General features: G+C 40.8%; 2 protein-coding genes across 2 annotated transcripts; one reads left to right on the top strand and one right to left on the bottom strand.

Annotated features, from left to right (window-relative positions):
• The first annotated feature begins 2,013 nt into the window (after nucleotides 1-2,013).
• Nucleotides 2,014-5,870, top strand: si:ch211-212d10.2 (uncharacterized protein LOC557710 homolog). The gene is made up of 4 exons (XM_044044320.1): nucleotides 2,014-2,547; nucleotides 2,697-2,812; nucleotides 4,220-4,356; nucleotides 4,443-5,870. The coding sequence occupies exons 1-3, from the start codon at nucleotides 2,337-2,339 to the stop codon at nucleotides 4,316-4,318; spliced, it is 426 nt and encodes a 141-aa protein (XP_043900255.1). The 5' UTR covers nucleotides 2,014-2,336; the 3' UTR covers nucleotides 4,319-4,356; nucleotides 4,443-5,870.
• Nucleotides 5,871-5,973: 103 nt separating this feature from the next.
• cilp2 (cartilage intermediate layer protein 2) lies at nucleotides 5,974-23,077 on the bottom strand. Its single transcript, XM_044044319.1, has 11 exons — nucleotides 23,018-23,077; nucleotides 22,796-22,899; nucleotides 17,137-17,214; nucleotides 16,150-16,419; nucleotides 15,341-15,523; nucleotides 14,387-14,542; nucleotides 13,963-14,280; nucleotides 13,707-13,815; nucleotides 13,024-13,181; nucleotides 9,317-11,745; nucleotides 5,974-9,227 (listed from the first exon to the last, which is right to left on the bottom strand). The coding sequence occupies exons 2-10, from the start codon at nucleotides 22,857-22,859 to the stop codon at nucleotides 9,329-9,331; spliced, it is 3,753 nt and encodes a 1,250-aa protein (XP_043900254.1). The 5' UTR covers nucleotides 22,860-22,899; nucleotides 23,018-23,077; the 3' UTR covers nucleotides 5,974-9,227; nucleotides 9,317-9,328.
• Nucleotides 23,078-25,924: the final 2,847 nt, after the last annotated feature.

Here is a 25,924-nt window from a genome sequence, read left to right as displayed (position 1 = left end):
AACGATTTTTCAACTGTTTTCACAGTACATGAAAAACTAATCTTCCATATTCACCACATCATTTGGGGACAAGTCCAAGCGCCCTGTAAATGGACGTTGTTCTCATTGAGCTCAGTAGGCCACTGTGATAGCCTAGATTTGTAAAACTGAAAAACATAAAACGGTGAGTTAATGTCACTAAACTGACCCCAATCAAAAGAACAGGAAGGGTCTGTCTGGGTCCATTCATAATAAAACACGTGTTTATGACAGGAGGCAGTCCACACATTATAGGCTTGTGGGTCTCGGCTCACAAACCGCAAATAACCACGAAACCCTTACAATGAATTTGTTTTTATGGCAGTAATATATGTACTGCTAATTAATCGCCAGGGTCAAAGATTACATTCACATCTACAACTGTGTATTTCTTTATTTGGGAAAATATTATGAACATTCACACTTAAATGTTCCAGACTATAGCCATGAGTTCATTTCCCCCGTAGAGCCTCGGCAACTAAATACTAAATAATAATATAAAGTGTAAGCGAGGATTACATGTTGCCTTATACAGTGCAGTGAAGATGTTACGTCTGTTTATACATTGCATATAGGTTGGTTGGTTTAATGTTTATTTTTCAAAGTTAGGACATCTGTTGTGTTGGAAGGCGTGTAACAAAAATCCCAAAAACTATATCAGAATCAGAATCAGAATAGAATAGCCTTTATTGTCTTTTATTATGTTTATTATTTTGTGGACAACGAAATTTGGGTGCCACTCCCTTGGTGCAAAATACAAATATATAAATAACAATTTTAAAGAGAAAATAGAAATATTAACAATAAAATAAGAATAAGAAATGTTGTTTACATTTTTCCAGGAACTATGACTATGTATAAATTAACACAAGATAATAAAAATATAGCAGCAAGACCGGTGTAAAAACAGAAAAAAGAAGGCACTTTAAAAGAGAGAAGTGATTGTCCTGTGTTTGTGTAAACAAAGTGACTGAGCATCAGTTATTGCACATATATATATATATACACATAAATAATAAAGAAATAAAGTCTGCATGCATCATATATAGTAGTAGAGGTAGAAGACATCTTAAATTGCTTTACAAAAAAATAGCCTGAGTCTAAAATCATAATACAAATGGACAATAAAAACAAAAAGTGTGTCATTGTCAACTTCTCCAAGATCCCAACTGAGCATTGGTGATGATCCGTATAATTAATGACATTCACTACAAAAGCTAAACTTACAGCTATCCATCGTCTTAATTAGTTGTCAATTTTAATCTGAAGTTGGTGACATTATTTTCATTATAAAATAAATATATTTCAATTTGACAACAAAACTGAATTGTTGTTTTTCACAAGTGAGACTTTTGTATTTATGTCAGGAGCCAGATCAGCTCTATGGAGGCAACTATTTTGTTTTTACGACAGCCCACAATGGACAAACTAAACATTGTGTGAGTTCTGATGCTAAATTTAGGCTATGTGTGTGATCTCCTAAAACACTTGTAAGGGGAGGGTGATGTGATGCACATACATGCAACTACAACAACATGCAACTTCCCCTAGAAATATTGCTAAAGTTTACACACTGTACCTTTAATTTGAACTCATCTGGAGGTTAAAGAGCTTGACCTTCATGTTCTGTGATCCAACAATATTCTCATGCTGAGTTTACATCACATTTAATTGTAGTTTTAAGTTGAACCACCACATTACAATGACATGTGTTCACTTTTTAACATACTTCCACTGACCTTATCTCTTTAATATTCTTCAAATAATATTGTTTTGATTTGTTTAACCTACATAATCATGTGTCTGAAACAAACAATGTTTGTTAATAATAAATAGCAGATACGTTGACTATTGTTGATATATTGCAGAAACAGTTGCACATGGTGGTTAAACATGTTTACAGGCCGACCTTATCTCTTTAATATTATTCAAATAATATTGTTTTGATTTGTTTAACCTACATACACATTTGTCTGTGTGTATTGGAGCCCTGCTTTACTTTTAAGTGTATTTAATACACTTAAATAAACAATGTTTGTTAATAACAAATAGCAGATACGTTGACTATTGTTGATATATTACTGAAACAGTTGCACATGGTGGTTAAACATGTTTACAGGCCGAGCAGCAGCGTGTGTGTGTGTGTGTGTGAGAGAGAGCCTGCATTAGCACGGTTAGACGTCGACAGTGATAACAGTGTGAGCGGAGGCTAATATGGAACATTCGCACACAGCCAGACGCCAAATGTATTTGCGTGGGCAGAAAAGGGAGCCTCGTAGTAGCGTGAATTAGAAAAGCGGTCGTTTTCGCCGTTATTCATGGCTGCTTCGTCTACTTCTGCTTCGTCTGGCTCCAGAAATGAAGAGGGGGACACGGACGGCATTTCGTGGAGGCTCATAGGCGCGGCCTCGGAGCTCGCCAACAAGCGCTGCCGGCTGATGTACTCCTCCCTCGGCTACAACTCTGACGTCTGCCTCTTCTACGTCAAGGGCGAATTTTTCGCTATGGATGCCCGCTGTGCACACTCCGGTAACGCTGCATCCCCACAAACACACGCTAATTAAAACTGTCTGGGATTTATGTGCGTACAGCATCGTAGATAACTGTTCTTGCTCCATATTCATGTAAAGCAACACGATTTATTTTGAAAAGACACTGTGGTTTCCTGTCTCTCTCAGGCGGTCCTCTGTGTGAGGGGGACATTGAGGAGGCTGATGGAGTCCTGCAGGTCATCTGTCCATGGCACGACTATGACTTTGACCTCAGGACAGGAAGGTCAGGGACCTCATTACAGGTCAGTGATGAAATGTGTGCTTAGACTGACCAGTTATATATATATATCTATATCTATATATCTATATCTATATATCTATATATATATATATATATATATACATGTATATATATACATCTATATATATAGATATATATATACATATATGTATATGTATATATCTGTATATATCTATATATATATATAGATATATACATAAATATGCATGTAAAATATGCATTAAACACACACAAATGTACATATATATATATATATATATATATATATATATATGTGTGTGTGTGTGTCATGCATATTTTAATGTGGTAGTGAAAAACATTGATTTAAACCCATATATTATCATTTTTAACCACATTAATGGCATGGTACATTTTATTATTATGTTTTTTAAAGTGTGGTTTGTATTGGGTATCAGAGTATTCTGCTTAAATCATGCCGGAACCCTCTCGGTGAAAGCAGCAGGTTCACATGTAACAAATTGTCTGCAGGCGTAAACAAAACACAATGTACGATTTCAACCTTCGAATCATGTCTACAAGATTATTCCGATGGTGCATCAACTTACAGGTAATGAATGACACAGCAGGTCTACATCGCCTGCATTGGCGATACGGAACTTCTGGTGTCGGGTCTGTGCCACAAAAATCACAACAAAATTCTATTTTACAGGATATGTCATATGCAGGTTTTGGCTGGAAAGTCTGTGTGCACTGTAATGTCAGGAAGTGAATGCGGATATAACACAATCCTAAAGGTGAAAAACCCTTTTACACCTGGGATTTCACTTTTCTTGGCCAGTGGGAATGGAACATCAGTATAAGAATATGTTTGCCATTTAACTGCTCCCTCTCCAGCACCAAACTCCATAGAGAAAATCAACAACCACACTTAGAATAACTTTATAAATGATCCCTTTAACTTAAAATAAAAAATAAAAAAAGTGCACCCAGCAGTTTTCACTTGCCGACTGCAGCTGGAGACGATGTGAACTATTACACTGTGACTTAGTCAAAACACCCACTTTTATTTATTAGACATTCAAAGTTGTACTGATTGAAATCAGTCAGAGTAAATGTTACGTTCTTCCCATATGTTTGGTCAAACTGTTGTAATTTTCCCTCATCTGCTGTTTGGATGAATCAATGAACAAATCCAAACAAGAGCTTCTCTTTCTATAAACATCTCCTCGTCTTTTCCATTCATCATGTTTTCAAGAATCTGCCGTCTCTCCCCCGCGTGATGAAATATAGCAAATGTTCTTTCGGTCTGTTTCGCAGGAGGATTTATACCTTTGTAAATGTAACCTAACAAAAGCTCATACTTTGACACATTAAGGCGCTGTCAGAGTAGCTTCCAGTGGTGTATTTCTTTTCCATCCTTTAGCTCCTCTGTCTCTGATTGTTCCAGCAACAAGTGTATGAAGTGAAAGTGGAGGACGGCAACGTGTACGTGAAACATGCCAGTCGTCTCTCCTTGCTGCCTTTTCCTGCAGAGAAGAAAAACTAGACGACCTCAACCCTGGCGGCTTCTTCCTTCAGCCGACGGTAAGACCTCAGCTGTTTTTGAAGACTCGTTCCACAAACACAGGCCATCTGAAAACATTCCTCAGCCTTATCTCTTATTTTCTCAGAACTCTGTCTACTTTGATTGCCGTGAACTCAGGGACGGTGATATCAGGAGGACTATCTGATGACGACATGACATCATCAAATTGTTTCACAGTTTTTTCTCGCTGGGTTTCCTGGTCATCACAGACACACACGTATGTGCGAGAGCTGTGAGCTCAATGCAACACAACATTTGACTTTTCTTAACTATTTAACAATAGTTTATTAAGAAAACCATATTGCACCTGAAATATAGCAGTATAAATATATTTTAAATATATATATATATCTTTATTTCTTTTTTTGATTTTCATATGTGAACAGTGAACGTTTTGCATTAATCTTTTCATTATTCAAAGGAATAGAAGTGAAAACTCGATACGCAGAGTGCAGTGCCAAGTTGTTGATTTGTAAATGCAATTCAAATAAATAAAAAAAGTCTTGCAGGTGCTAATTATCACTATGTCGTGTGGTGTAATGTGGAGGTCCAAAACGGAACAAGTGTATAATTGTAACGAGCAATACACGTTTCCTACTTCATTTTATGTAAGCACAAAATAATTTCCATGGTGTGTTTTTTTGTTCTGAACAGGCATTTGCGGTCAGTTTCATAGAAAATAACCACACTTGCAGAGTTGTTGCATTTGGACAAATTTAGCCACTTGTTCCACTGATGTCATGCAACTGAAAACACCTTCTGAATTTCAGTTCTGGGGTTGTTAATACAGAATACAGCAACAGAATACACACGAGGGTCACTGCACTCATGACCGGTAGCTCTTGGTGTGCTAAGACGTCTCCCTCATCGTTCCTGTTCACAGGCAGGTTTTTCGGTTACTGACGCAATGGGATTTATCAGGGATGGTTAGTGAGGCGCCGGAGGAAGGTTCATGACCTGAAATGCATCAGTGGCTCAAGAGAAATGTGTTTTTCTTTCTTAATGTATGAGTATTCCTCTATTCCCTCTCAGTGTGAGAGAAGTCACTCACTGTATTTTCTGTCAGCTCTGTTTCCTGGCAGACGCACTGAGGTCAGTTAGGAAGGTGTCAATGACAGTGTGGTCCTCCCTGCTGGGTTCCCTGTGGTGCACCTTTTATTACAACAGTAATTCCTCTGCCTAAACGTGTGTGTGTGTGTGTGTGCCGCACATGTCTCCTGTGTGCATTATAACTCACCACCTGGAGGGTAATGGTAATGCACTTTGAGATGCCGCAAAGAGAGAAGCGTTAAAGTTAAATTAAGAAACGGAGGAAGCCACAATTCATGTCAGACTATTACTGAATGTGTATTGTTTTTTTTTTGTTTTTCATATGTTCTGCTGATTATGTTTGTGCCTTCCTTGTTTCTCGCGGGAACCACATCTGCTGTTGAAAATACAGACTGCAGATTTTCAGCAGCTGTATGTCCATTAGTTTGTGTTATTTACTTCACAAATGAAATGATTCTGCTAACGTTTTGGCAAACGTGTGTTTATTGTTTAATTCCAGTGTCTGATTGGGATTATTTGTTTGTTTTTCTGAATACACAGTACACAACTCAGAGATGAACAGGTAGCAACGTTTTACACAAAATCATTTATTTACAGATTCTTCATCGTACCACGAGTAGATTTCATACAATACACAATTTACACATTAAAACTTAATTCAGAGGAAAACAATGACATCAGCATCACCATGCAATAGTTACGTGTTTATAGAGGATTACATGTTTGTTTATGTTGTTCTTTTACTGGAGCATTGCAGTGGCAAATATACAACTCTCTTTGTATACTCCAGAAAGTGGTGGAGAGGTTCAAGGATGACCTCCTGAATAAATTAGAATCTCCCTGAGACCAAATGGACTGTGCAGAGGAGAAATGAGATGAATGTGTTCATTTTTGAATCACTGTTTCAGGTGGCTTAAGAGACTTGTGCTTTTTCTGCTCAAGTGAAATAGTCATTTTGCTACAGAGAAGCAACACCAAGAAAAGTATATTTGAAAAAATAATGTTTTTTTTGTTTGTTTTTTTATCAAGCAAACCAAGCTACATCTGCTGTATGTTGTATTCAGTATAAGAAAACCCTCATTTGCTGTCATGAGGACATTAACACTGGCCTCGTGTCTGCACAGTTTATTATAAGGAGTTGCTATTTCCCTTTTTCCAGTTTTCTTTGCAAAGTTTACTGACAGTTGCCTGTGATTTAATCTTTCCTGCACATGCGTTTGGTCATTAATCTGCTCTAACACTCAATAACATTCATTTTTTCTTTGCTTTACATGTCTAAAAAGGGGAACACTAAGCTCTATTGATTTGCATTCATGGAATATTGGACGACTTCCTGTAGAATTAATTGTGAATTTTATTTGAACGGTATAAACATTATTTTTTATTAAAATGGATCTTAGCGATGACCTGGATTCAGGCTAAATTGCCCGGTTTTTGATTCATTCTAAAAACTTTCCTAAGTCATTAAACCCAACAATCGCGGAGGTTCTTTAATGTCTTTTGAAGTTCTCCAGAAGACAAAGTAAGTGTTTGGAGAGCCCTGCTAACTTTCACATGCAACGTCTTACATAATGGTTTACACAGCCTATTATTGTTACCTTGTCCCTCAAACTTCTCCTCATGAAAAAGCCAATGCTCCTGTCAAAGCATCTAAAGAGGAACCTGCATTCTTCCATGTGCAACCACTTTGGAAACCTGAGAATCTGTAAGTGATGGACAGTGAGGCCAAAAAACGACTAACATTTTCCTAAAAATGATTAAATCCATCACTAGATAATCTCGCTCATGGTTCTCTTGATGTCCTTGGTCTAACATTTCCTCCAGTTGCTCTACAGCTGTTGGGTCTTCTCAGCTGACACCGCAGCATTAGCACACCATTGCCTTTTTTTTTACACGATGTATCTCTCCCCACACCTGGATTCAATCTTGGCCTTGATTTGAACTGTTCAGCCTGTGATGAAAGAGGTCACTCATAATAGAAGGTATCCTCGGCTGTCACTCAGTATTTTTCTGTGTCTGAAGTCATACCGTTGTATATAAAAGAGAACGATGCTTCTGTCAGAGTGTGGGCCTGTTTTACATTTACACAACATCACGCTGGCACATTTTAGCAAATGACTAAACTTTCTGCACATGAGGAATACAAATGTATTGAAGTCAATTGAATAAGGCAGGAAAAACGCCTTGAAGATTTAAATGTACCTTGGACTGGACCTTATTTTAATGGTAAACATGTCTGACCATAATTCCCTTGAGCCCACGACATTGTTTATTACTTAATCTCATCCTTTGTTTCCTCCAGAATTAATGTGTTTGGCTGTTTGTGAAAGTCTGGGACAAACAGTTTTAGGAATTCTCAAGAGATTATGTAATTTATTTTCTAATTAACAGGAGGCTTATATTTACTTGTCAGCCTCTCCTAGTTTCTCCGTGGACCATGGTTCCCCACATTAGCTTTTGGATTAGTTCAGCTTGAAGAGCTTCTCCCACAGGTCTGCCAGAGCCCATTTTGCAGATAAACAAGTTTGGAGCTTTTAATCACTGGAAAAGTTTCTTCTTTTTTAATGACTTCAGTTTAAAAAAACCTTTTTCCTCGTTTATCCAATAACTTATTTTTCAGTGGCTTGTAATGTATACTCTCAGTTTACTGATAATGTTACTTTTACTGTCACTGACCCGATTTATGGGAACTTGGCCAGGAATCGCTCCATAATTATCAATCTCTTGTGTAACAGTCGTGCAGGGGTTTTCGTAATGAGGAGACGACTCCACTGAGAGTTCGAACTCTCAGTGGAACAAAACAATGTTGTCCTCTGAAGCTGAAAATGTTATTCCGGTGTACAAATGGTAAAAACAACTGCGTCACGTGGCAAAGCATTAAAAAGGTTAATATATTGGAAGACCGATTGCATAGCTGTAAAATTGCATGTTAGAAAAATCACTCAAAATGAATCCTCTGCAAGATCTCTTACAGCTATCTGGACCTCACCACCTGCTGCATGTACTTCATTTCATAAACAAGCACCATTTTCCATGCACTGTGATAATTTGTTACATGCTGAAATTTCTAAAATGATACTGCATATTTATTGCACACATTACGTCACAGACACATAAAACCAAAGTCGACCCCAAATGAGCCTCAGTAACAACGGCAAAATTACATGTTGAGGAATTTGTCACTTTGGTTTGGTGATGTACTCAACTTTATAGTGCATGAAATCCATCTTTGCATAATCTAAATAGGTAAGAAAGTAACTTTGGCTTAGTCAAAGTTAGCGATGTAGCATGCTGATGGATATTACAAAGCATGTCTAAAAACATCCTCAGTTCCCAGGGTGACGTGCCTTATGCCACTGCCTCTTTCAAGTGTACCTTCCCATTCAGGGGAAACAGTGTCTCAGTTGGTCAAAAAAAATGGGCTCAGTGTCTGGTACAAACAACTGGCTCTGTTGCTTTTAATGCTTTTAATCTGGATCAAAAGGAAAGTAATGGCCAATTATGAAATATTTGGGGCCTGTCATAGTATTAAATATTAAGCATTAATAGACATCAGGAAAAACACCCACAATGGGAAAAGTGGAATGCCACATTCAATAAAATGAGACCAAAGCCAATGAATTACATGTTACATCATTTTAGGAGAGAATAAAGAGATTAATATACCAAACATTTCAAGTATAAAATAGAATGTCTTTACTGAATTGCTGTCTGCTTTGGTTTTGTGGTTTTCAGAGTCCAGAGGGAGTTCACTCTCAACAACAGACGGACAAGATTTACTTGCACTACTTGATGCCACCGTATCAGTCTCAAAGAATACCTACAAATGAAAAGGAAATACAGTATGAATCATTCAGCCTATATTCTGTCAATGTAAGAGTGCATCAAAGCTATTTTATTCAAACCTACTTCTTGGCACCTCTACTGGCGCTGTTGTGTACGCATGGACATTCTCCTCCGGGTTGTAGAGCTGAATCTACGATTCTGGGTTATGCTCTGCTGTTCTGAAGGATAGGCCACCACCTGGGTGGATGATCTCTGCATCTGCAGACCCTGCGACTCTCTCATGTCCCTCGCCATTTGAGACAGTGTCTGACCCGGATTGGTCTGCAAGCGCTGGAAGAGGCTTTCCCTGTTGATTTTCCTCTCTGGGCAGCTAAAGGTCAATGCCACTCCAGAGTCTGACTTCATCTCCCTGGAGAAACCATCTGAGGTGCCATCAAAGCAGCGCCCAATGGCGATCTCCTTGGCTAGTCTTGGATTCTGGTCTGTGACTGTATAGATGCCATAGTTGTGTCCAAGGGGATCAACGGGAGCTAACATGTTGAAAGCATGTGACTCGTTGTTTTGAGTGACTGGTGGATGTTTGATGAGATACTCGTGAAGGAGGTTGTTGGTGCCGATCCTGCGACAGTTCCCCTGTGGAAGGATTGAAATGAGGGACCTGTCCACCGCTGCTTGATCAAACAACATGCCACTGCATTTGAACTCCACACAGGCTGCCGAGGTGTTGGCCTCTCGCATGTCCCGGGTGCTGCGAATGTCTCTAATGCCGTAAAGTTTGCCTGCTGTTTCCCTGTGTGTCCCTCCCAGATTCCTTGACCTGACCATCACTTCCTTCTGTCCATGGATCTTAACTTTGATGAAGCATGCTCTGAATTCCTGGGGATTTGGCCACCAGGAAAGATAGTCACCTGTCCAGGTTGTCAAATCACTCTCCTCAAATGGAACTACATTGTATTCATACTTGTCCTTTTCCACTCTGAAGAATCTGAAATGATTTGCATCAACAGGGGCATTCTCACAATCTATTAGGTTTCGATATGGATATATTGGCCCATTGGTCTCATCTAGATTGTTTTGGTTAGGCTTAGGCAAGTTGATTCTGAAGGCCGTTTTCTTCAGAGCTGGATCCTCATGATCTGAGCGCTGATAGTCTATTTTATCTAGATATGGTTGAGACACTCCAATGATGTTTGGATTCATTTTGGGGGAGGAAGGAGCTGCCTCCAATTCTTCTCCACCCATCATTGCAGTAACATAAGCTGTGTAAGCATCAGGCCTCAGAGCATCACAGAAAGCTGGTAAACAGGCTCCGTTGGATCCAGTCAGGACACTGTCAAAGCGGCCCCATGCCCTGGGATTAGAAGAATACCCAGGTTTGGGCTCCAAGTTTATCAAAGTGATCACAACACCCTCCAGCTGTTCAGTTGGAAGAAACTTGTCACTCATGTAGGCCCGGACCTTGACGTAGCAGCGTCTGTTTTCAGGTACATCCAAGTTAAAGAGTCTACGTTCTCGAATCTCCATGTTGCCTATGAGGAATGTGCGCTCCTCTCGCTTGCTGCGCCCATGACCACCGGAAGTTCTTGTGGTGTATGAAAAGTCACTCTCCTCCTCCCAGACTCCTGTGTCTGGATTTAAAGACCACAGTTTCATTTTGGGAATATGCTCTTGCATTTTGACATGCTGTGTGTCAAGGAGGACCTGAACTCCTCCAGCTCCTAGTATTTCCTTATTAGTCTCATCTCTGAAGTCAACAGAGAACATGCCGTAGGTCCTCAAAGGGAGCATGTCACCCTCATCATTCACAAAGTTCAGATCACCAGGCGCCGCCGCAGCAGTGGTGATGTTTCTCGGGTCAATGAATGTGACACTAGCTTTTACGGTGCCCTCATAGATTTCTCCATTGTCTTTGTGAAAGGAATTGGGAGGAATGACCAGCTGCCCAATGGGGTCTTCCCCTTTAATTTCTCCAAGGTCAATGGAGTTGGTTTCTCCTGCATTGATGTCAATTGGTTTCTGTTTTCTCATCACCTTCACATCATGGTAGATTGATCCTCCTTTCTTGTCCAAAATGAATACTTTAGGTGTGTCAATAAACTCCTCAGTGGGATCAACAAAATTTACCACCAGTCTTTGTGTATCAGGAGTAATTTGCAATGTGAACCCTCCCTGGTAGCCAGTGGTGCCCACCCTCTCTTTACCAATGTAGATGTGCCCAAAACGTAGAGGGTCGCCATTGTCCGCTGAGATCACTCTGCCTCGAACTAGCACAGGCGGCTGCACGCACTTCTGACAGCCGCACTGCATGACAGCCTTAATGGGGAGGTTGTATCGCCCACAGTCAATAATTCGACTTTCCATATTCTGGACCCCGCAGCAGAATCCGGCACCATCTCTGCAGCGTGTATCAAAGTCTAGAGAGCCAGCACATTTGTTGTGAGGGCAGCGGCCAGCATTGTAGTACTTGGAGTTAGTCCCAGGTTGAACACAGTCCAGCGGCAGTCTGATGAGGTGCATCTCAGGGGTGGAATTGCATGCTGGTGTTCCCCTCGCTGCAAATTATGTGACAAATTACATTAAGCATGTGTCGATATGACACATGTAGAAAAGTAATTAGTCATTCACACACACACACATCTGCATTACCTGAAAATCTCTATGAGTGGATGTCTAATATGCGTAAAATGGTGATTAGACATGAAGTTGAAGATTTATTTTCTAACTATCCAAATGGGAGTTGGGGAAAAATTACTAAATAATGAATGTGTATGATATTATGGCTAACCTTATAGTCAAATATCTGTTCCAGGTTCCCATGTCCCAGACAGACATAGAGTGATGCATATGAAATATTGCTACAGATGAAGCTGATGGCTGTACAAAAATGTTTTTACTCTAGTGTATCAGGGGAAAAGAGTTGTAAAGGGATGTTTACAATCCTGCTCTGGGACACATCCAGTGTTTTCCTGGACACATCCAGTGCCGTCTGCCATAATTACTTTTTGAATGCAGGGATTTTCCATGGCCTAAAAACCCTGTATATTAACCGGTGTTTTAGCTAACTAACACTTGGAGGATATTCGCAATGTGCAACTCAAACACACATATGTGGAAACACATATTTGTCCGACTCATGGAGAAAGTGCAGGGTTTTCTAAAGAAATTGGACGTGCAGTTTTGACTGTGTCCAGAGACATATCACACTATAAAACATCTAAACAGAACAATAAAGTTTTCTCCCCAAACAGCCAGATTCTGCGAGCCTTGATGTTTTCATTTTCCAATTATCTCTGCATGTAATGTTTTGACTTCCCTGTCTCCCTCAGTTGTAGGACACTGTGGTTTTGTGCATGGATGCATGGATATGGTTCACAGATGACTTAGTTTGAGCTCAGTGCTGACATTCTGCTCAAAGACTGCATTCAAGCTCTGTGGTAGCTGTTCTTCATACAGTAAATGAACTGTGGTTTTTTTGTCACTGGTTTTTGCCTGAGTTTGTGTTGAATTATGACTAACTATACGTACGTCACTGTCAATTGCGCTGGGATAACAGCCATCCAACACCATAATCCCATTGTGCCGCTTGCTATCGTCAACGTTAACAATCTTTCTCATGGCTGACGAAGATGAATTAGCATTTACATTACATCACTGTGACATTTAGTAGAAGCGAGTCTTTGTATCATTTTAAATGAGTTGTTAGCGTGACTTAATGTTGTCTCGGCTGCAGCCAAACCAGCGGATTTCTGTGGTAAATTCTGTCCTCGTATTGAATAACCACACTTGTGTTCAGACATTTTCTCAGTTAGAACTCTTAGATTTATACATACCAATCACAGTGAGGGTAGCTGGAGTGGACTTGATGCTGCCTGCTGGGCTGCTGGCTTTGCAGTAATACTCTCCCGAATGCTCTGGCTTCAGGTCTCGCAGTACGAGGTCCTCTTCATACTTGTGCACCTTCCTGTCCAGCAGAGTCCCATTGTGGTACCTAAAATAGTGACAGTCACAAAAGAGGAGAATAAGAAAATCTGCTATATTTTTGTTTTAAAATATTAAAATGTATAATTAGAGCAAACCAATGTTTATTTTGTGTGGTTATTGTCATCCATATAGCTCAAATAACTACAAAATAGTTGTGTTTTTTATTATTATTTCAGTTTTTACAGTTGTGTTTTGGATTTACACCCAAAAGTTTCACTGCTTCATTAATTTCCATGTCTTTACAACAAAAATGATTAGAAAAAAACTAAACAGCAGATGGGAGGAACTTACTAGCTATAGAGCGTAATATTAAGCAGCTAAGGAGACAGCTGTTTTTCTGGACCAAGTTAGACTTTGAAGTAACTGCCTAATAATAATACTAATAACAAAAATCGTCCATCTTGAGCATCTACAGGGAGATTTATTTTATATTACTCCACATATGAATTCCAACATATGGGAAAATAATATCTCAGATTTAAGCTATTGCTGGGGTTTTATGCTTAATACTATTAGTACTTATTCATCTCACCAGTAGTATTTGTCAGGTGTTGGTGACCCTGTTGCCTTGCAGCAAAACAGCACCCGTCCTCCCTCAAAACGCACTTTGTCCTCTGGATGCTTCACAATGTACGGCTTTTCTGTGGGAATTCGGAAGCAGAAGCAAACTCTCAGTATCTCAGTCTGAGACCTCAAAGAACTCAGTCTAAAAAAACCTGAATATGTTAAGACCTACAGAGAACAGGGTGTTGTGAGTCACAACAGTAAGTGCTCTTTTATTGACTCACCGGCTGATTTGAGGACGGCCTGTACCCAGGACATTCCTGTGGCGTTACTGGAGGTGGAGACTGTGATGGGGACAAACTTGTCTCTCCTGATGTGGACCAAGGTGGAGCTGGAGGAGCAGACTCCTGCAATTCTAAACTGACCTTTGGCATCTGTACGCGCACGGATGACTTTGGGCTGGCTGGCTAGTGTCACCCCCGCCCCCTCCACAGGGACGCCGGCCACACTGTGGACTTCTCCATGCAACACATGGCTGTCACACACGCAGTGGCTGCAGTCCTCACTGGGACGCCCCTCAGTGCAAACGTGTTGACATTTGGCTGTTGGTAGAAAGACACAGAAATCAGGGCACAGACTGAATAAGCCACAAGAGTAAAGAAACAGTATTCATTCAAATAATGAATCATCATATACTGTATTTATCACCTGGGCATGGACTCTTCCCACATTTCTGTATTTCAACAGGCCGTCCATTACACTGCACTGTCACTGAGCTCCTGACACAGGTCCTCCTCCTAATCCTGCGACCTCCACCACAAGTGACAGAGCACGTCCCCCACCGGCCCCAGGGACCCCACTTGGCTGATCACACAGAGGAAAAGTGTGTGATTTGAAATGCAATTTGATTATTAATTCAATGATCATTTAATCTTTTAGCACCCGCCAACTCCCAAGACAATAAACAAGTCATTAAATTGTGCAATTATGGTATTTTGGGCATAAAACATTCAACTTGATAGATGATTAAAAAGTGCAACTGAAAGATTGATTACAGATAGGAAAAATTGAGACAGTTTTCAAAAACTTTTTACTGAAGAAAGTTTTTCTCTGAGGATTCTACAGTTTAGAGTCTAATTTCTAAGATTCAGATTTCTTCAAATTCTGCATTTCAAACATATATTTGTTTGACTGACAAGGAGACAGGTTTTATGCTCTGTCAGCTTTAAAGAATTTAGTATTTTAAACTTGGGGGCCTGAAAGAGGGCATATCACCTGGTGTAGCAGAGGCGGATACACTTCCTTTGATAAACTGATTCATTCAGTCTTGTGCTCTTATATTCAGTTTAGTGTAAACCAAGGTTATAGGTTATTAGCTCATAGGCCAACTATTTTTTTTCCTGTTGCCTTTGCAGTATTTTAGTAACGTTTTAATGAGCACATTGACTGTTTTGGCTGAGTATGCAATGAGGGGTACTCACCCATTACAGAGCAGCTGGAACTTAATACTTTGGACACAAACGGATGTTCAAAGATTTGTTGGTCTCATATCAGCTATACCTGAAGATATTCTTGCAGCTATGACCATTTGTCCTGTGTCACCTTTGCTCCGACCACATCATACAGCTGTCAGAAAATAAGGTCCTGTGTTATGACTCTCACCGGTGCATGGAGGCGTGGAGCACTCCCTCCTCTCTGAATGGTGCCCCTGGCATGCTGGCACCAACAGGAGAGGCGTGGGCTGGGTACTGACGCATTTCCTCTGGCGGACCTGGATGCCGACATCATCACATGCTGTGGTAGTACAGGGACCCCACTCACTCCAGTCGGTCCAATAGCTCTGCACTGAACATACAAAGTGAAGAGCAGGGTGAGACTTCCTGAGCAGCGCTGACATTACGTGATGCTGTTGACTTAGACATTAGGAGTTATTTAAACATCTAGTGCGTGTAACATTTTGAAAGGTTCATTGACAGAAATTGAACATACTACCCATTGTAAAAGTGTATAATTGCTTTCTGATAGAACTCCTTTGGTTTTTGAATGCTGAGCTTAATCCTATTATATGTAGCTGAGGCAAGAGTCTTGCTTTATCACATTTTAAGAAGCATAAGCAAACAAAGCAGAATGAGTAAATGGCAGAGATATGGGAAAGTGGAGGGATTTGTAAAAGGCCATAGGCCATAGTTCCTTGACATGCTTTAATTTTTAATTAAATTAAAATACTCAGATAAACCATGGGAGCCAAATCTGAAGGCCCATATGCATTATAAAGTATTTGACCTAAAGTATTCTCACAAATCCTTTTAAAACTATGTTTTTTTTTGGACTAGTAGTAATGGGATTCAATTCTGACACCCTGGACCTTTTTCCATGGCAGACAGTGACAACAGGACGTCGATTTATAAGCTTCAAAAATATTCATGCAGCAGTTTGAGAGGTGTGACCCAGAGCTGCAGGCATCAACCTACCCGGGGGACACTGAAAGCGAACGTGGTAGTTGGAGCAGGCTCGGCCGTGCGGCTGCTCTTTGTTGACACACCAGAAGCCCTTCTCCAGACTGGAGTGGACCACTTCCCCGGTGTCTGATGCTGCCACCCAGTCTGTAGTGCGAGCCTCCATGGCTGTGGGCCGTGCACAGACTCTCTCCCTGTAATAGAAACGGATGGCTTCCAGCCGCTCATAGTCTCCATTCCCCCCAGGATGGTCAATGTTAAACCAAGACGTCCACTCTGTCACGCCTGGGTGCACATGGAGGGTAGACATGGAAATAAGCCAAAGTCATATTGCGGAAGAGTCATGAAGTCACGAAAACAATTCCGCACAGGGTCAGGGATAAATGTGAAGGGGTGTGAGGGGTAGTGGGGACTGGAGTTGGTTTTACATGAAGCGTAGACACGGGTCAGAACAAAGAAAAATTCAACGGCAGGAACACGAAGGAGATGGGTTACAAACTCTGAAAGTTGGTCTGCTACTGCCATTTGAACATGACTTCATATACCCCAGGGAGCTTTGCATTGACCGGCTTCTTTCAAACTCCTCTCTTGATTAATGAAGCGTATCGTCTAGTTTTATTTATATTTTTTTCACTTTAGTCTGCTTCGTGTTCTGAAACCTGAGTATTTCCATGAAAAAAAATAATATGAGTAATTAAAAATAAAATAACATACGGTATGGGAGTATGTTTCATTCACAGGGTAATATATAACTTCAGTCTTTTGGTAAATGGAAAGGAAAATGATGGAGGGTTAAGTCATCAAAACCACGCACATTCAGATTTTCTATCTTCTTTTTCTTTTTCTTTACAAAAAAAAAATCTTCCAAGGTCAATTTGAGATCTTATAGGTGGTTAAATATATCCCCATAAAACTAACTTCATGTTCTTTTTACGCATTCATTTCACCAGGCTCTCATGCAGGCTCCTGCTGCCCGGTATGCAGTTAATATAGTGTCGTTACCTGTTGTTTGTGTATCAATGAAAGGACTGGGGGGCACTCTCCTGTTCTCGTTCGTCTGGATCCTGCTCCTCACAGATCCTGCGAACCGGGAAGAAGTCGTGACATTTAAATTCATCCATTCAACAGAAATCCTACCAATGAATGATCACACGAGATCACACTACACAGCTTCAGAACAGAAGATGTCTTTTGTTGCTTCTTTCTTCTTCCTCCTGATCTTTATCCATCTCTCCCCCCTTCTTCATTAAAACCTAAGAACATCTTCATCCATTGCCTCCCCCGTGCTACTTTGCATATCTCTTGTCCTCTTTTAATTTGATCTCTGCTTGTCCTCCTCTCCTCTTCCTTTCCCGTCCTCCCTTCTCTCCAAACCAACAGTTCAGCTGAGACAAATCAGTGCATACGTCATGTGTGTAAACATATCATGTGATATGTAACCCCTCAAACAAACACACACACACACCTTTTTTGTACATGATGCACACACGCACATTTCTCACATACACTGTGATATCCATACTCTCACTGATTGGCAGTGATTTGTGAAACATCCACATGTGACACGCTCTCCCGTGTGCTTTGAAGTGTGACGATTCATTTTCCAGCGGCGCTAATTTTCTCTGCTCTCAGGAACGTCAGTTGTTTGCTTGACATTTCATCTCTGCGGTTTGCAGCCGGGGCTGCGAAAAATAAATGCCTCGGTCCGTGACAGAAACAAAGGTAGCTTATGTGGCGTGTGTGTGTGTGTGTGTGTGCGTAATAACTGCTGAGTTCATGAGCAGAGACTCCCAGCACAGGGGTGAGTATCAATCCCAGTCTTTGCTGGTTTTATGGCTCACTTTAAGGCTTTATTGTTATGCCAGCACATTTCTTTTCGAGCATGAATGTTTTTGATAGGTTTAGAAAAGAAGCAAAGTAGCTCGATGGAACAAAGGCCCACTGTCCAAAAAAATTGCATTACATAATGCAACGAGTCAGCTGACCTTCATGGTTGTTGTTATTTTCCTGCACCTGGCTTTAAAGCGATTGGATGGTTTCCACATTAACTTTGTCCCTCTGATACCACAGAATGGCTGGATGAAGAGAAGCAAGCGCTTTCATACTGATCTGCTGGGCAGATGTTGCTCCACTTGCACATTATATCAGTAAATCAAACAACTGGTTTTTCCACTTTGCCTCTTTTGTCTCCTGATTTCTGTCTGTGGTGATTACACCTTGAATGCAATCAGACAAAAAAAGGACGTTTCCCTTAATTTGACACTCATTTGGTGACTTGAGCTTTTCTTCGAGAAAACACACACCACCGTCTTAATTAACTGGAGACAAACGAGCCCTTTGTTCGTTAATTAAGACGGAATTAAAGAGTTGTGACTAATTCATTGCACAGTTTCTCCTGAAAGGCAGCCAAGTGGTTTCGCAGAAAACATACGGTGATTTCTCTCCCCTTGTTACGTAACAGCTCTTCTCATCTCCCAGCTCACACCAAAACAAAGGGAATTCACAGAAGAAACAATTTGGCTCCTGATAACCACTTCCACATGTTTGATAATGAAAGTAGCAGACAGTTCTTAGAGTTTTATGTGGCCAGTAATGGTTTAAAGAAAGAAAGAGTTGAAAAGAGGAGACTCCGATTAGTTTCATTATGGGCTAGTGACCTTCTTTGTGGCATTTATGAACCGGTTCACCTCCTGCGGTACAACGCGCAGAGTGTATTGTTTATATGAGTGGCAGGTTAATGCTTTATGAAAGAAAAGAAAGTCAGTGGCTTTTAATGGGGCACAGCTGAGATGTTACCTCATCCAGTCATACCAAGGATCAAGGTTAGAACGTATGATTTCCTCCTCGGTGCTTCAGTGTCTCCGTGGTACAACGTGAATTATTTATGCTCACAAGTGAAGGCGAACACAGGTGTCAATGATTTCTTTTCTACTTTGGAACTTCTGTTAATTGACCTTATTTTATCCCAAACCATGACCATAGATGAACATAAAACCAAACGGATTGTGTACCTAAAGCTAACTTTGATTTGTGGCCATCATAAAACAGATCTCTTCAACTAAATGATGTCATAATGTGAAAGTTAGAGTTCTTGGAGTAAAATAAAGAAAACCTCCGCCGCCGCCGCCATCACAAAGATAATGTCACGTGTATTTTCTTGTTGACTCAGCTGTCCACCCCGACCTCCTCTTCATGTGGAATTTGTTCGTCTGCAACAGCGATTTCCGTCTTCACTTCCACAATAATTGCTACAGCTGCCGAAGGGATTTGTCACTTAAATATAAACATGCGTTGACACTGTTCTCCTTCAGTTTAACCCCTGACATGACCTCTGTTATTATAAACCTCAGTCAGCCCTGTGGGGACAACAGCAAGGTACATGATCGTGGCACAGGTACAGTATATTGGGGGCGACTTGCATGTACAGTAGTTCCACATATAGCTGCATGGTAAGCGCTTGAATTCCACAGTGCAAACAACGTGCCTGAAACATAGCTACTGGATTAGTTTGTATTCATCCTACAAAGCAGTCATTGTCATTTTTACTTGTTGTGACAACTGTAAGTCTTATTTTAGACTCCCAGCTTTTGATTTAACGATTTACGTCACAGCGGTTCTTTCTGAAATCTGGCCCATGTGCTTTAACGACCAGGATACCCAAAGGCAAAACTTCTATTAATACTCAACAGTGTCTTTGCAAAGGACAACTTCTCATGTGTTCACTGTCTGAGCAGGATTTCTTAGCCTTTGCCAGGATCCAGAGCTGCAAAAGAGAGAGAGAGAGAGAGAAGAAGGAGGAAAATGCTGAATTTTATGAAGTTGCACCCAAAATGGCTCCAGTCAGCTTTGAGAAATATGGCTGTGCCAGATGTATGTTGGCCCAGAGACGAGGCTTAAATTAAAGTCTGGGTCCTGCTTATAATATTGGAGATCCTTACAAGAGGGTGAGGACGTGTAAACACCGACTGTGTAACGTAACCTACTGGACAAAGTTAAGCTCACTAAGAGAAACAAGGCTGCACAATATGAGAGTGGGATCAGCGGTGTGTGCTGAGGCGTCTGTCACAGACGTCTAGACTTGTTTAAATTTAGCTCAAGCAGATTATGTGGATGCATCTTGTGAGTGGGGGCCTGGGTATGTGATGATCTTTTTGCCATGTCATATGGAAGCTGTTTATGCGTTTGGCTGGCTTCTCCGCTGAGGTGTTTGTGGTTACTGAGGAGCCTGCTCTTTTTCTCCATATCCATCTCTCTCTTTACCCCGACGCTCCTTATTGTCCAAGTCTGATCCCTTAAACATCTGTGGCTCATTAAAATCCGAGTCTTTATTTTTTCCCTGACATTAACTAATGATACAAATCAACCTTGTGATTAAGGGATTTACAACAAAGGTTTTGTGTTATGAATATTTTTCCCCTGGATACTTTAAGAAAATCACAAATACCAGGGTTGGATTTTTTTTGCATGAAAAATATCGGGAAGTCCGCGTTTGATTCTCTGCACCTGTGTTCACGTGCAGAGCCAGGAGCTGGAAATAGCTCAGTTGAAAGCAGCTGATTAGTCCTGCAATAAATAATCCTATCTCGGCACATTTTTCTTGTACAAATAAATACATAGACAGATTAAAGAAATGCTCGGAGGTCGTCACTAATGGGAATTTACGCTTTTTCCATTAATCCTCTGTAATTCCTGTGTCAGTCATTAAAGTCAGCTGGCCAGACGGCGCTGTGTTTTCTCGCAGACAGTGATCAGCATCTGGAAAACTACCCTGTGTGTCTTTCTCCAGCCGCTCAGATAGAAACAATATTGCACAACAGACAAAGTCGATTGCTAATCTCTGGTAATGGATGAAAGCAACGCACTCACTAGGTGGTAAAGCTGCTGTGTTTCCCTCGAGTTACAGTGGGAATTCAGCAACAGGAAAGCTGCATATAAATCTGTAACATGGTGTCTGGAGAGAGTGACAGAAAACAAGGTGAGGAGAGAGCGATTGATGGAGAGGGGCAGAGAGACATGGGTGGAGAAATGCCAAGGAGAGAGTTTGATGGAGCGATGAAAGACAGAGGAGAAAAAGGTGGGGAAAGTATTTGTGGGGAAATACCTGAGGGAGATCAAGATGAAAGACAAAAGGCAAACAGATGAAGACAAATGGACACACGGAGAAATGCATTCATTATATTAAAGTTGGAGTGATTGAAACAATTCCTCAAAAAAGGGAAAAGGAATGAGTCATTTTATGTTTTGCTCTCTATCTCACTTTTTGTTCCATTCTGTCACCAAACCAAGCACAAAAAAAAAATAAATGGGCTTCCTTGATTTGTGATTATTGCTTCTTGTTGCCATGGTGATTTTGTATCTATAGGGAGTGCTGGGTGAAATGAGGACAAAAATGCACCACCACCTTACTGCAAGATGTGGAGTGAGGCACAATACATAAAACTTACACTTAATTCCAAATTTGGCTGTCGCACAATGTTCTCTTTCATTTGGAGTCAATCGGAATCACCATTCATGCATTTACCTGCTTTCCCCGCGCAGAATTGTCGTCTAATCGTATAATCCGGTAATCTGCAAGTGGCACAAAACCACTGCGAGACATTTTACGACCCAGAGTCCAACAAGATATGGAGACCATTCAGGTGTATTCACACTCGTACGCTTTTATGGACTGCCAGCTCCTTTTCCTTTAAAAAAGTTAATAGGCAGCAGCTGTAAGGCGCACAGAGTGACAGCTACTGGAGTTATTCAGGAAGTGTGGCAAGTTTTCAGAGAATGATAAGAGTGAAGATTTTGGGGGCAGAAGTTTCTCTCTGGAACAGATATGGACAAGCATGTCCGGCGAATTACACTGAGAAGTGAGAGCAAATACCAGCATTAGAATCTGGATCGTTGCATGGATCTGAGGACCTAAATCAAAACTGTTAATTTATTTCATATACTATTTTTTTTCATTATGATTTCAGCATTATTTCCCTAAAAATACATGAAAATGTTAAACAATTATATATATAAAAAAAAACCACCAGATTCACTGCTAAATGGGATGTTTTCTTCCATCAGCCACACCTGACCGTGCCACAAAGTTCCAAGACACACATGATTTTACAGGTTCTTTCTTGACCTATAGCTCTATGAAGTTTCATGAATTCTGTTAACTTAACCTCACTGGATGTGATAATAACCAAAAGAATTGTCTCAGATTAAACACCTTAGCTGCAAAGAGCTGGCCTTCTTACAATCTTGTCTGAAAATAGCAGCCAGTGTGCTGAGCCCGTCGTTATGGAAACAAAGTGTGAGCCTCCCTGCTTTTTCTTTAATTAAACCACACCGCGGGGTGAGAGAAAGCAGAGGTGTAACTGTACACAATCCTGTTAACCTTCTCTTCTATCACCATGTGCTGTTGATTAACCCGGTGGTGAAGCGTGCTGGTGACTTAGCGTCAGTGATTATGAACCACTGAGGGTGGTCGGTCACCCATGAGCTCACCACCAGACCTTTCCCTCCACCAGCCCTGATAAACCTGACCTCCTCGGGGAGATGCCGTCAACTCTGCAGTCATGTCACATGTGAACACTGACTCTCTGTCCTCACCACAGAGTGATATTAAATGATCCATGTCAATAGAAAAGCAGCAAAAAGGAATAATCAGCGTTTTACTTACCTTGGCACTGGGCCACTGAAGCCAGGACGGAGAGCAGGAGAGCCGCCTTGTTCAATCCCATCATGGTGCTGCCCCCTTCACTTCCAGGTGACTTCTCTACAACACTAACACACAAACAAAAACTGAGATGGCGATTCTTCTGCTTTCAGGTAAGAGTTGAGCTTTTAACCAATGGAGCCTCTCAGGTGTGAGTGATGCTGCGGGTCGAGCAGAGCCTCTCACCACGGCTCTTTTCTCGTGTGAGTCAAAGTTGCTGCGTTGGAGACGGGAGATCAGGCGTTTTTAAAAGAAGGGGCATCAGGACTCCACACCAATCCAGCCCCTCTCAGCTCACCATTGGCCAGTGAAATGTAACATCTGGGTCCCCCATATTATCTTCCCTAAAAAGGTGAGGGTACGGTGGGGGGAGAGAGGGAGAAAGACACACATACACAGACAGAGGGGGGAGAGGGTGTGTGTATGTGTGAGTGTGTTGCTCAAAATAAGGTGTTCTCCTTTTTTTCCCCCTGCTAAGGTCTCATAAGTTGACTCTTTTTTTTTGCACCAATATTGAGGAATTTCTGGCACAGAGCAGGTGTGTGTGTGTGTGTGTGTGCATTTGTGTCTCCTCCTCCTCCTTAAATGCATGTCTCTGCCTTTGTGCTCACATGTGGATGCAAAGTGTTTGTGTACAGCTTATGTGCATTCCTATATGACCGTTACTGTTAACCATTCAAAGTACAGACGTGTTGTTTTGGGGAGTCAAAGGATTTCAACTTTTTATTCTGCGTGAAATAAAGACATTTCCAATCATCCTCTTTAAAATGTCATGTCCTTCACTGGCCCCCATCTGTCTTTCCCCGTCTCGCGCTCGGAGTCCATCTCACCCGTGAACACAGGACAGCACCAGATGGGACTTTTCTCCCTGGTTTGACTTCTGGTTCAGTTCTGTAACTTTTTAACAGTCTCTGATTGCAGGTCCACACTGCCAACGAGTGGAAGTGGCGTCATATGGCATTCCATTCAGGAAAAACTCCTCAAGACGCAGACAGGAGACATGCCTATATGAAGTGCAATGTCCTCTGGTTTATTTGCAGCATGTTAATTGATGCTATACACGTAATGATGCTTGTAAAATCCTTGGGAATTAAACAGCACATTAAACCCTCCAGTCTGAAAATGAAAAGGGCGACACAGGGTTGTTGTTTTTTTGTAGAAATGTATTTTCAAAATAAATGCACCTCTTCAAAATGTCCTTTATTGGTCAATATCTGACTTTTTTTTCTTCCTCAAATTCATTTAGAAAAAAAGTGATTCAATTTTTTAAAAAAAATACTGCATTAAAGTACATCTTTAAAACTCCCTGTGCTTGAAATTATGCTTATGGTCATGTTTACTACAATGTTTCAGATTAAAGTTTTATTTACCAGAAACGACAACACAACACTGTCAAAAATCCATTCAGTGTTTCCAATCCATTTTTGTGGTGTGGTTCATTTGCTTATTTTCAGATGCCTCCTGCTGAGACCTTGACGCATCAGTATTCCATGTTTCCATGTCGTAATAAGTCATTTTACCTCATTTTCAGGACATTTTAGCTGACTACATTTATTCTCCATAAACAGTATGAACATATCAAGTTGTAATTGTTGTACAAATGATCTCATCTTCAAAAACACAGGCTCAAGCGTTAGTCTGCTCTTACTAAATCATTTAACCACATTTCATCTCCGCGTAAGAATATCTCTCACTGGATGTTAAAACAAGTGCAGCTGTCAGTTAGGATTGTTCAATTCCACGGGGCCGCCGGCATCTCCAAAGCTTACTCAACCGTTCTCAATAGAAGTGTGAATGACAGAGTGGTGACAAGTCGTTGTTTCCTGACAGGGATTGGACAGGCATGAAAGACGGGACCAGCGAACATATTTCTACAATCCTCTTCACTCCTCTTGAAGGATTTAACACCACCGAGCAAAAGAACCGGATTGACATTCCTTTTCACTGACTGTCTACATCCACTCACACGTGCGTGTGTGTGTGTGTGTGTGTGTGTGTGCACACTGGACATTATCATTATTTGGAAGAAGCTCCGTTGTGTAAATACACATGACCTCATTTATAAACAGCTCAGCAGTCCGTCCGTGTTAGCCATTCTCACTGGAGCCTGAGCTCAGTCCACCATAGTGCGATCACACCTGTTTATGTTCATTACCAAATCCAATCCATTTGGAAACCAATAAACACAAGTAACAGTGTGCTCTCATCTGGAAAGCACAGTTGTAATTGCTTGTGATGTGCATACAGCACAGCGAGTAGCCGCCTACTGATTAGTGGCTTTGTAACAAACAAAGTACATGATACCTTTTTAGATAAATTGATAAGGTAATCCATGCTTTAATAACCAGTTAATGTATGTTTTTAAATCAATTCATGAACTTGCTCCCACTCACCAAACTGACACTTTAATCCCCCGACACACCAACGAGATCAGCAGTCACTTTCACACCTTTTACACCGGAAGGGCCCCGTGCCGGTTCAGGTCCCCCAACCTAATTTTGAACCGGCCATGTGTTTTTACCAAAAAGAAAATTGATTTGTAAAGTAAAAAGTTGGTTCTCAGGTGGAACCAAAAAAAACGTTGGTTCTTCCTCGCGAACCGTGACATCACTAGTGGCCGTGTCATATTCTGGGTTATAAAAATGTGGTATCATCAATTAAAAAGTGGACATAGCCTTCCAGTTTATATGGTGAATCCAATCAGGAGGAAACAGTTCATTAAACAGCCACCAGGGGAGACATATCACTTGATTTATGCAACATCAGTAAACATGGTCCTGTTGAAGTAATGTTCTCATTCACTAGTTTTAGGTCTTCTTCTCTAAATACCATACATTTTTTGTCTCATTTTGGACGACATACTATACAATTACTTTTTTAAGTGATTTTGGACGACATATATGCTATGACTTTTTTGAGTGATTTTGGACGACATACTATACTATTACTTTTTAAAGTGATTTTGAACGACATACTATACTATGACTTTTTTGTCTCATTTTGGACAACATACTATACAATTACTTTTTTAAGTGATTTTGGACGACATATATGCTATGACTTTTTTGAGTGATTTTGGACGACATACTATAC

Source organism: Solea senegalensis, linkage group LG14, assembly GCF_019176455.1.
Source record: "Solea senegalensis isolate Sse05_10M linkage group LG14, IFAPA_SoseM_1, whole genome shotgun sequence".
Taxonomy (NCBI): Eukaryota; Metazoa; Chordata; class Actinopteri; order Pleuronectiformes; family Soleidae; genus Solea; species Solea senegalensis.
This window is presented reverse-complemented; position numbering and strand designations above follow the sequence as displayed.